The following is a 12125-nucleotide window of genomic DNA, read 5'->3' on the forward strand; positions in this document are numbered from 1 at the left end:
GTCCGTCATGTCGAAATCTTACTCTTTCCTTTCTTCTTTATATGAAGGCGTATTTAATTAATTACCTTTCACCAATGTACAATGTATTAGGAAAATATCCTTCGTAATAAAACCAATGCATTATTGTCCACACCAATTTGAAATTAAGATTGCAACATCTATTCAAGTAATGTTTTTTTTAAACATTAGCGAATATCGCGTTCATCCCTGGAATCGAACCCGGGTATAATTGGTGTGGATTACAATGGTTTATTTGTGTACGGCATGAATCACGGCGACTGAAATAGTGCGCAGCGTGACTGCGCGGCCGGTGTGGACCTCTGTTATATCTTACGTCCGTAATAATGTTGAATGTTTCGCATACCAAACCAAAACGCAGGCGCTCACGACTGCGTTGTATTGTAGAGTAGGTAGTAACTAATGCTAGAATACAAACTGAGGTGGACGATGATAGTATGAGGCACCAGAAGGTACTTTAAATAACATGTATTGTTAGAATCTAAAGTTTAGATTCGTGCCATCCGGAACTAAGCTACCGGTTCTGCTAAGACTAAGACAATTGCGTCAAGTTGCAACTGTTGGTATTTTTAACCAATCGTGTTTGTACAGATTTAACAGAACTGCTCATTGAATCTTTTAATTCAATATTATTAGCAAAACTAACTTGACATTGAAAGAAGTATTATAACTACCTAATCAGTGAACATTACAACCTCATGCAATCGGTTGTTTAGTTTGGGATAGTTAAATAGAAATCACCTACATTGTGGTAACCAAATAAGCATTGGAAATTCTAAACAGATTATAAATCGCTACAAAACTAAGAAAATTTCATCCGTTAATATCTCCTCACTATTCTTCATTTTAATAGTAGGCGGCTCCAGAAATCAAGAACTATTTATTATAAATTGCTAATTGTATTTGGATCTCGCGACAATGAAAGCAAATCTTTATTTCATCATCATCATCAGCTCACTATACGTCCCCACCGAGGGGCTCGGAGCCTACCCCAAGTTAGGGGTGACTAGGCCATAGTCAACCACGCTGGCCAAGTGCGGGTTGGTTGACTTCACACATATCATTGAATTTCTTCTCAAATATGTGCAGGTTGCATCACGATGTTTTCCTTCACCGTAAGAACGTCGGATAAATGTACATATGTAAATCGAAAATCGAAAAACACATTGGTACATGGCGGGATTCGAACCCAGGACCTGCAGATTGCAAGTCAAGTGCTTAACCCCTGAGCCACCGACGCTCCAATCTTTATTTAGCTGGTTGAAAATAGTAAAAGTGGTACGATAAGAAAAAGATCGTAACATTCCTGTAAATTTAGCCTAAAACTGTCAATATCCCTGAGTCACCAGGTGAGCTGTATATTTTTAAATCGTGTATGTCGCGGAAGGCGGCGGCCGAACTCGCGAGCGGACCAAACAGTTCTGATGCCGACTCGAACGCCGGCTATCGCATTGACCTAACTATATATGGAATGGTCGACCGACACTCGGACGAGAAGAGCGGGGAGGGGATGGGAGAGGCCTGGACGTCGAGGCGGGAACGAAATCTCGGAGTCAGGGTGAGACTGCCGAGCGGTACAGTCTCTCTATCGTCGATCCAACAAACAACACAATGGTAAGTGAAGCCAGCGGACACCAGTGCACAACTGTGAACCTAGTGACGTGATAAGTGTTCAGTTGAAGTTAATTAAGTGAACATGTGTGAACTAAACATGCCGAAGACTACGAAACACACCACAAACACTAAACATAAACGTGAAAGTAATTTATAGTTTTTTTTTAAACTCAATTGAATAAAATAAACCACCAAATGCAACAACTCAATAAAATCAAGCAGTAAACCGCGACGCGAAATAAATCGTGCAAAATGTTACAGAAATAAAAAAAATCAAATAAAACCTTCTAAAGTGGGTCAAAAATATTTTGGATTAGGAACCAATGCCAAACGTTTTTAATATATAAGAGTTAAAAGAATAAATGCAATACTCAGAGACGTTTAATGGTTACTTAAGAAGTGCCTTAGTTTAGGTTTATTCTACACCAAGACACTCCTTTAGTGACCGCAAGCGATTCTGAATGTTACAGAAAGTCTATAGCCAATAGTTCGACCATCAAAGTTAATGGTATCGGACTTCATCTGAGAGCTAATAACACCCTTTCTTAGTATATTTTAATTATAAATAGTAAGAAATAGGACAATGCTGAAGCAGAGATCGATGCTATTTCCGCTGAATCTTTACGTAACCGGCGCCTGCACGCAATCTGAGACGCCACGCTAAATATAGCCGCTAAAGTCGGCCGAAATAGCGCCTAAACGGGACAGGCGGCGTTCAATTACGGTTTGACAATTAGCCAAATTTTAGTTTTAAATTAAATGCACGGAAAAAAATATTCTAAAACAATAAGAAGAAATTAGTAGAAGCATAATTCGAAGAAAATAATAGGTATTCACATTTTCATTCATTCACATAAGACGATTATTTAGACGTCTGGCGCTACTTGGACTTCGGTGTGGCAGCGCAAAGGTTCAGCTAATAAAAAATAAATCGATTGATATGTATTCTGAAGTATACATATTGAAAGGAATTAAAACAAATATTATTAGATAACATTTAGTTTCAAGATCTTACATTTAGTCGAAAAGCAATTTTAAAGAATTTGGATTATCAATTATAATGAAGTAACTTAATTTGCTGCAAAAAATGGATAAAACTCGCCTACAAACACAACACTAACAGCCCACAACGATAAGTTGCACATAACAATAATTATATAGCGGTTCTTTGAGATAGTTGTTGTCATTGACACTTTTCTAATAGAGTTGTGTTTGTACAGGCGGATAAGGACAAGAAGGTAAAGAAGAAGAAGGCGCCGAAGGAGGAAGCGCCCGCAGAGGAGGCACCCGCGCCCGCGGCGCCCGCTGGCGATCGCCAGTCATCGCGCGGCAGCCGCAAGGCCAAGCGCACCGGCTCCAATGTCTTCTCCATGTTCTCACAGAAACAGGTCGCCGAGTTCAAAGAAGTAAGCACGTCTACTACTCTACTCCTTACTCCTCTAGCCAAATATCTTAGTAGCGCCACATTTTACGATAAATTAAATCATTACGATAAAATACACTCTAACGCTCTTTCTCCTCCCTCAGGCCTTCCAACTGATGGATCACGACAAGGACGGTATCATCGGAAAGAACGACCTCCGCGCCACCTTCGACTCGCTCGGCAGGCTGGCGACGGAGAAGGAGCTCGACGACATGGTCAGCGAGGCGTCCGGCCCCATCAACTTCACCCAGCTGCTCACCCTTTTCGCCAACCGCATGTCCGGCGGCTCCGACGATGACGACGTCGTCATCAATGCCTTCAAGACCTTCGACACCGAGGGCAAGATCGACTCGGAGCGGCTGAGGCACGCGCTCATGACCTGGGGCGATAAGTTCTCCGCCGACGAGGTCGACGAGGCTTACGACCAGATGGAGATCGACGACAAGGGCTTCATCGACACACAGAAGCTGATCACCATGCTCACCGCCAGCGCCGAGGAGGAGGAGGGCGGCGAGGCGGCGTGAGCCACCCCCAGCTGCAGCACCACCCGGCACCAACACCTAACCGCTGACGACAGCTCCGACAGTCCACCCGGTCCACTCGGTTCGCACAGAACGGATTAAATGTAGACCGAACCGAAACATGTTTTTATTTTAATTTAATATCTTTATGTAATTTATTGTTTCCATTTTATAATTTATATTATAATGAAAATATAGTACTACTATAACAAAATGGTGTCATCATGTCCCCGTAACGTAAGATTAGAGGGATTGAAGTAGTACACTGCATTTATATACACTGTACGCAAATACACTCAAAGTCACGCATCCGATTCAATTTGCTAGAATAACTTGGGTAAACACGGCCTATATACATATTACATGTCGATATATATGTGGGAAAACCAGAAACAAGGAAATAAATGTAAAACTAAACTCATGCAGTTGGTAAATGAAAAAATGAAAAAATATTTATTGACATCCAAAAATACAGTGAACTATCCAGGATCCTCGCACTAGGCTAATGTCCTAATTTGTCGACAATTATAGATAAGTTAAATAATAGGTAAATAAAGACGGATATACAATATCACAAAAAGCCTTAAATACATTATAGATTAAGCTAGAGTAGTAGACCTTACTTTGTAGCGGTAGTCCGCTAACATTTTCCGTCAGAATTATAATAGAAATATAGAATAACAAACACCATAAAAAGAATTAGTCATCATATTTTAAGAATGTGTGTTGAAGAACGTATATTTCAAATCTAATAAAACTTTAAAGACCACAAATACCTCACACTACTAAACATCAATACCAGTACACAAAGCACTTTTTTAAACTACAACCATACTGTAAAGGTTTCTTAGAACTCGCAAGAAAATACGTAAAGTGCGTGACATTATTTTAAATGGAGACTTCTTCAACTCCTTCCACAAAATGGTGACCTACTCTTCTCAAATCCAGAGACTGATCTAAAATCACCGTAACCGACTGTAGTGAGTAACACACCTCTGATGAGATATGTGATGACTAGAGGAAATATTTATGCACGCCGCCCGTTCTAAACTATTTCTGCTGCTCTCACCAAGCCTACTAATGTGCCGACAAAATTTTAATCGGCATCAAAAAAAATGGAGGAAATGTTTATTCCTCAGAGAACGAGTAGCCCGCTTGCCAGGTAAAACATCACGACCACAACGAAGATAGGCGTGAAGTAGAAAATATTCTGCGTTTAGTTTGGTGAGTATGCGTGCTAGATTCCAAAATCGAGACCTCTTCCTGTTCTCGCGCTTTCCTTATAAGGAAAGGATGGGACTCTAAGGAAGGTGAAAGGTCCTTTTTTGTATCCCATCCTCAAAGTATTAAATGGTGCACTGACATCGACAAGCGGTAGAGCAACAAAGCCGGGTCTAACATAATGAGGTACAAATTCTCTACCTAACTCACTTTCCAAGATAATATGGGGGACGGCGCGTACGCAGTCCCCACTACCAAAAATTACGCGTCCGAGTTATCCGCATTAGGGATAATCGCAGGGGTCAACCCAACCGCAGTGCAATGGAGGGGCCTCGCCCTGGGGGAACCGCCTTCGTGATCACGGTAGCCCCTACGCCAGGTAAGTATGCCTCAAAGGCGTCACTTCACAGAGGTCATTCACAAAACGACAATCTAAATATCGTGTTTTGTTGCAACCCAGTTATTTGCAGCGCCATCTATGTGGTCATACGACGACACGACTATATCCGAATTGCTCACAACTGTTTTTTTTTTTTTTTTTTCAAATAATGGATTACCGCCATCTAGAATATATATTTCGTATGTTTTAAACCCACTGCGGTTGTAAACCTGTCAACTGTCAATGTCAGTTGCCAACTATTGTTGACATACACTTGCAACAATAGTGGGTGTTTCAAGTGTATTGTCTTTTATGTTTCTCAAAATGACTACAGAACGGACAGAAACAATTGTACACAATGCAACGAAAACATTCAAGTACTCTTTCCCGACCTGCACCAATGAAGAATTATTATTTAAACTGGTAGTGCCGGTTGAGATCCCATACGACGGATCACCGCGCGAGCTGCTGCAGCGCGTTATCAATATGTTTCACATACCCCTATATCTAGAAGATGGTAAGTTTACTGCTGCTGTATAAATTATTGTACGAGCAGTGTAATAAAGTGTACAATACTTTGTTTAGAGTTAAATGAGAAACTAGCTCAGTTCATCAGCGATGAGACGCGTGAGTTCCATAATAGTCGAGACGAGAAGCTGCTCAACCAGCTAAAGAACAACGAGCTGAACGTGGACGGCATCGTCAAGCAGTGGGAGAAACTCTTCAAAGAGAATGTGGTGGAGTTTGCCGAACAGAAGGGAACTTCCGATGAGGAGGTATATCTTACTGAAATATTTATTAAACTGTAAAATGTAAGTTTTTTCCCACTGGTATTATAATATGGATCTATACACTAACATAACATACTTTAATTATTCCTGTTTGTAAATTAACTTTGATTATTAGTTATTCATTACATAACTGTCAATGTATATTTAAGGTGTTTGCTGCAGCATACCACAAGTTAGTCCACTCACCTGCACTAGACACCATCCTGCAGGTGGAGAACTCTTATGCCAAAACTGTCTCCAACATGATGCAGAGCCGCGATGAAGACATCAACAAACTCACAGAAAGGTAGCAACAGTCATTAAAATGGTTGACTACTTACTGCAGTACTTATGTCTCCCAAAAACTGTTACATAATATAATAATTGATTTGTCTTTTCATGCTTGAGCCCTAAATATTTATAGCAGAGCATTTATATATATTTATTTAACTGATAAATAAGATTTCCTTGCTTTGCATAATAAGATGAATAACAATCCATTGAACTAGACAAACAGAGGAAATGGAAGAGAAGATGCGTCTGCTGAATGTGAGCACGACAGAGGAGGAGATCAACGAGACGGCGGCGCGGCAATTCGAAGCGCAGAGCGTGGCGGCTGCGCGCTGGGAATCGCAGCTGGATGCACTCCGGCACACGCAGCGGGCTGCGCACCGCGCTTGGCTCATGGCCGCGCTCGACCACTACCAGGGTCAGGCGGAACTCGCCACGCCCAGGTCTGGAACGTTACATATCTCCCATCCAGGTTATCGTATTAGCATTTCTATTTTTATTTATGGCTGACTCTGTTTATTGTATAATTACAGCAACTCTCCGCTCACAACGTTTCCGCCAGAGACAGGGGAATTGGTCGCCCCGGGCGGGCCGGTCGAGCCGCGGCCTCAGCTCGAGGAGAGTTTCACCATCCACCTCGGCAGCCAGCTGAAGCAGACGCACAACATCCGCCTCGTGGCCGCAGACATGCTCGACCTCTGCGCACTCAACCACCACGACAAGTACTTTATATAATCTTGTTGATTCTCTTAATGAATATGAGGAGAATAAATGTATTTGTCATGTTTAACATATACTGTGTGGTGCAGCGGCGCGGCGGCGCGGCTGCAGCCCGCGCTGGCGCTGTACTCGGGCGAGCTGACGGGCGCGGTGGTGCTGTGCGAGGCGGGCGCTGCGGGCGCGGGGGAGCCGCCGCAGCGTCTGCTGCGTCTGGCCGCCGCCGCCACAGAGCACCACTTCGACGATATCAACCGACAGCTACGGCATATCGCAGAGGCGATCCGTGAACCCGTAAGTACCATCGTTTATTAAATTCAGTAACTTGCTATCAATTGTGCAAAAGATTCAAGGACGGATTTGTAATGTCGTGTATGTACGTGGTGACCGGCAGGCGGAGCAGCGCAACGCCCGGCGCGCGCAGCAGGCGGGGGGCGCGGGGGGTGCGGCGGGCGGTGGGCGCGGGGGGTGGGGCGGGGGGCGCGCGCTGCGGCCGGGCGACGTGCTGGTGACGCGGCACAGCAACCTCGATACGCACGTCATCTTCCACCTGGTGGTCGACGACTCCCTGAAGGCAGGTGAGTGTCGCCCGCACGGCTCTCCTAACTTTACATACACAAATGAAATGAAACGTTTTGTTCGATCACGCGACACTTTGCTGCGAGCAGACATAACGTCGCGACACCCGGCCATCCTCGGGCTGCGCAACATCCTGAAGGCGGCGTGCTGCAACGACGTCACCACCATCTCCCTGCCGCTGCTGCTGCGCAACGAGATCACTGAGGTACGAGGGGTACAGACGTGTGGTACAGTAGAGCATGTGCATACTGAGCTGAGAGCGTTGTGGCGTGTGTCAGGAGATGACTGCGGCGTGGTGCGTGCGGCGCGCGGAGCTGGTGCTGAAGTGCGTGAAGGGGTTCGTGCTGGAGGCTGCGGGCGGCGGCGGGGCCGAGCTGCGCACGCTGCACGCCGCGCTGCCGCCGCACGCGCCTGAACTCTTCGCCGCCGTACAGGTACTGCGACCGACATACTATACTTTGAGAATATAAAATCTTGTGTGTGTTTAGTTTGTATAACGTGTTGCAGTCGCTGCTGCCGAGCGTGTTCCGTGTGGCGGGTCCGCTGCGTGCTCCGCGCCGTGTCACACCGCTCTGACACTAAACATTGCTACAAACTTTGTTCCACGACACTGTTAAAGACAAGCCTTATGGTGAATATCCACTGTCGTAGCACATTGCGACAATATTGCGATTCCTTTCGTTCTCGATGAATAAAACAGAAGCAGCAATAGTTTTATTATACAAGTGACATGTGTACATTCCTCTTAGCGACTTGAAGTGATCTCATATCGTTGTGGATATTTATATGTCGGTAACTTTACACAAGAAAGTTTCATGGTAACTACCTTGATGTGATACTCGTTTATATTTTTATCTTATACCATATAATGTAATGTATATTGTAAATTATATTGAATTATAACAAATCAGAAAATCTTTAACTAAAACTTTTCTCAGCTTGGTCTGATACTGTGACTCGCTCTCACAGACAGTATAGTCCTTTACAAATGTCATAGTGATAAAGACCAAAAACATACAAAGTGAGGTGTTGCCAGTATTTCTGTTTATTAAAAACTTACCTCTAGATGCGGAACAGGAATGCAAAAAGGATTGGTAGGTATCCACAAGAAGGATAAAGGATCTTTCTATTTATTTGCTAGAAAGAATAAATAATAAAACAACAATTTTGTACTGCAGTATATTAATCAAGTTAAATTATTTTAATAGAATTCTTAATTCATATCATGTATTATAATATAGTTAGATACAACAAGGAGCATCTCACTATTTGACAACTTTATAACTAAGAAGTAAAACAAACTGGAGCGTCGCTGCTCGCGGACTGCGCCTCTCTCACACATACGACAAAACATACGCTGAAAATATATATATAAAAATATGTCCTAACATTTTTATTACCTTTGCAACGTATAAAGGTGAGTATAGACTAGAGCATTTACATGTAACAGAACAAGGAGCAGCTCTATCATATGCTCTAGTGTACTTTTACCTGTATTATAACATTCGTAAGAATGTTACATTACATAGAAATGATTGAGACAATGCTCTAGTGTATATTCACCTTATATGTACATCACGTATTTGTTCACTTGAGCGCTGCAACAAGCAATGGACAATTCTCTACTAACTATGATTTGCTAAAAATGTTTTAAAAATATCTAAGATAAAGTTAATTCGATAGAAAAATATAATTGTGAAACACATAAGCTAGTGTTGTATTGTTGCTCGACTTTATAATTTAAAACATATTGTCTCGAGTTCAAATTGTAATTTAAAAATTGTACAAAACTTTGCAAACCCTCGCCGCTAAAACAATTAAGGTACACGTCGAAAAACTTGAATAACTTATATAACAGAAAAATAAAACGATCGAAATAAAGTAAATATATGAACATAATTGTTATTTTAAAAACCTACATACAAAAAAGAAAATAACACATTCAATGCCACGAGTTTGACACTGAACTTGAATTAATAGCAAGTTAATAAGTAACATTAAAAAATAAGAAAGAAAATAGTTAAAGAGAAAGTTAACACGTAACAGCATACATTTAAATAATTCACCGCGTTTTGTACTTTAATTAACCAATATTACGCGTGTACAATAACATATTGTATTCCGATGACGTCACAGCTGGTGTTCAAAATAGTTTCCGTCGCATATTACTCGAGTAAGATCTAAGTTTGTTGTAATATCAGTGGAGCGAACGACATAATAAAATAATTTGAGTAAAAAAAATACAATTCGATGGGTAGTTGGAATAATGTCGCAATGGATATTGCGACAGTCTTCGGGTTAAGTCAGATTCGGTATCTACGGACCTAAATACACCTTATATATTTTTTTTACTTAATTCTGATGAAAAATGACAAAAATAGAAAAATCACTTTGTACATTAATTGTTTGTTCCTGGTAAACGTTTAGAAAAATATTACTGGAACAATACGGTTATGTTGAAAGTGAAATTTTTGTTTCAATTTTAGACCAGCAATTGTAATTACGGCTTTCTTCCAGGGAATAAATCATGTAAACATTAAACGCACTATACATTACTGTACCTACTTTGATGTTAACAGATTCGCACTAAACATTGCTGTACCTACTAAACTATCGTTGAGTCGTTACTCATAATTATTTTACAATTTTATAGTCATCTGTTCATGATTCGAATTAATGTACCTGTGTCAAAATTTTTGTTTTCTGATTTTTTACAAATGACATGTACTTAAATCATCATCATCATCAACCTGCCCTTATCCCTATGGAGGGTCGGCACAGTATGTACTACTTCTCCATACATCTCTATCAGACGTCATATCTGAATTATATACCCCCTTCTTACGCATATCCTCTTTCACACAATCCATCCATACTTTCTTTGGTCTTCCTCTACCTTTATAGCCATCCACATTCAATCTCATTACTTTTTTGTTTATATGATTATCATCCCTCCGCATAACATGTCCAAACCACGCTAACCTTCTGCTCCTCAATTTCTCGATAACTGGCGCTACTTTCAAACTTCCTCTGATATGCACATTCTTAACTTTATCTTTTCTTGTCACACCACACATCCATCTTAGCATACGCATCTCAGCTACATGCAATCTTCTTTCATCCGAAACCTTGGTGGCCCAACATTCAGATCCGTACAATAAGACAGGTCTTACGATTGACTTGTAGATCTGTCCCTTAAGCTTGGGTGGCATTCTTGGATCACAAGTCACACCGGTGACCTGTCGCCATTTCATCCAACCTGCATTTATTCGGCTTTTCACATCCCGGTCAACACCACCATCGTATTGGACGAGTGAACCGAGGTACTTAAAATCGGAGCAGGTTGGTAGGTCAACACCATTTAAAGCGATTGGAGAAAAGCTGGTCGGACCACCAAAATCGCAGAACAAATGTTAAGTTTTGGTTCTGCTGATTTTAAGACCAGCTTTCTCCAATTTATCTCGCCATTTTTCCAACCTGCTCTGCACCTCGCATTCATCCTCCCCGACAAGCACGATGTCATCAGCATAAAGCATACACCAGGGTGCTTCCTCCTGTATGTCTGATGTTAGCGCATCCATTACCAGGAGGAAGAGAACCCTGGTGTAGGCCTACCGAGACACCAAACCTGTCACTATCGCCAACAGCAGACTGGATGTGTGTATTGGCTCGACAATACATAGCACGAATAAGTTGCAGGTATTTCCCAGGCACTCCTTTCACTTTCAAAGCCCACCACAAAACCTTCCTCGGAACCCTATCGTATGCTTTTTCGAGGTCTACAAACACCATGTGCAGGTTTTTATGCACAGGCTATAGGCCTGTTCTCGCAAAGTTGGCGAATAGCAAAAATGGCATCCGTAGTCCCCCGTCCTGGTGTAAACCCAAATTGGTTCCGAGTTACCTCACTCTCCTCTCTTATTCTTCCGTCCACCACTCTCTCCCAAGCTTTCATACTGTGTGACATGAGCTTTATTCCTCTATAGTTGTTACAGATTTGTACATCACCTCTGTACTCTGATCTACTGAGTCTTTGTAACAGTCATGATATTCCACAATATTATCACGATTTCTATAAATCTTTGGCATGTGGAACCCACGAAGCTGCTGAGGTACAGGATCCGCTACAGGAGTCAAGTCTTTAGACGTGATTTTGCTTTAAATATTTTGGTACCCAATTTTTTTTTTATGTTAAGATAATACGAATGTTGGTTTAGATGAGTTTATTTCCTACAGTTCCTAATAAACTAGTCTTAGTTTATTATAATTAGAGTAGGTACATTTTATAAAATAATTTAATTTAAATAGCGCAAGTTTTAAAGTTAAGCATAAGTACCTTTTTTTATTAGGAATTCTTAATTTTCGTGGATAATATAAGTAAAAAAGTCTTATAAAGTCACGAATTTGTCATTTTAATTATGCTACTTTGATTCAATAAAAGATTGTTTAATAATAACATAATGCTCTTTTTTCTACCACTTTAAATGATCCATTCTTATATTTCTAGTAAAAAAATAATAATAATAAAAGCACTGTCAATAAAAATAAGATGTTCACGCAAAGATAAAAGATTTAAAAAAAACATACAATGA

The 12125-nt window shown here is 41.3% G+C and overlaps 2 protein-coding genes and 1 non-coding gene across 3 annotated transcripts; 2 read left to right on the forward strand and 1 right to left on the reverse strand.

The window, feature by feature from the left end:
• The first annotated feature begins 1484 nt into the window (after positions 1–1484).
• On the forward strand, positions 1485–3696 carry LOC106713998 (myosin regulatory light chain 2). Its single transcript, XM_014506908.2, has 3 exons — positions 1485–1632; positions 2853–3038; positions 3160–3696. The coding sequence occupies exons 1-3, from the start codon at positions 1630–1632 to the stop codon at positions 3577–3579; spliced, it is 609 nt and encodes a 202-aa protein (XP_014362394.1). The 5' UTR covers positions 1485–1629; the 3' UTR covers positions 3580–3696.
• A 1326-nt stretch (positions 3697–5022) lies between these two features.
• On the reverse strand, positions 5023–5184 carry LOC123722389. The gene has a single exon (XR_006756481.1). It is a non-coding gene; the product is annotated as a U1 spliceosomal RNA (small nuclear RNA).
• A 256-nt stretch (positions 5185–5440) lies between these two features.
• Positions 5441–8403, forward strand: LOC106713991 (protein C12orf4 homolog). The gene is made up of 10 exons (XM_045683956.1): positions 5441–5693; positions 5762–5952; positions 6117–6253; positions 6456–6680; positions 6771–6959; positions 7047–7248; positions 7349–7532; positions 7623–7738; positions 7812–7967; positions 8041–8403. Exons 1-10 carry the CDS (start codon positions 5489–5491, stop codon positions 8107–8109), a joined length of 1674 nt encoding a protein of 557 aa, XP_045539912.1. The 5' UTR covers positions 5441–5488; the 3' UTR covers positions 8110–8403.
• The last annotated feature ends 3722 nt before the right edge of the window (positions 8404–12125 follow it).

This window comes from Papilio machaon, chromosome 24 (assembly GCF_912999745.1).
Source record: "Papilio machaon chromosome 24, ilPapMach1.1, whole genome shotgun sequence".
Lineage (NCBI taxonomy): Eukaryota > Metazoa > Arthropoda > Insecta > Lepidoptera > Papilionidae > Papilio > Papilio machaon.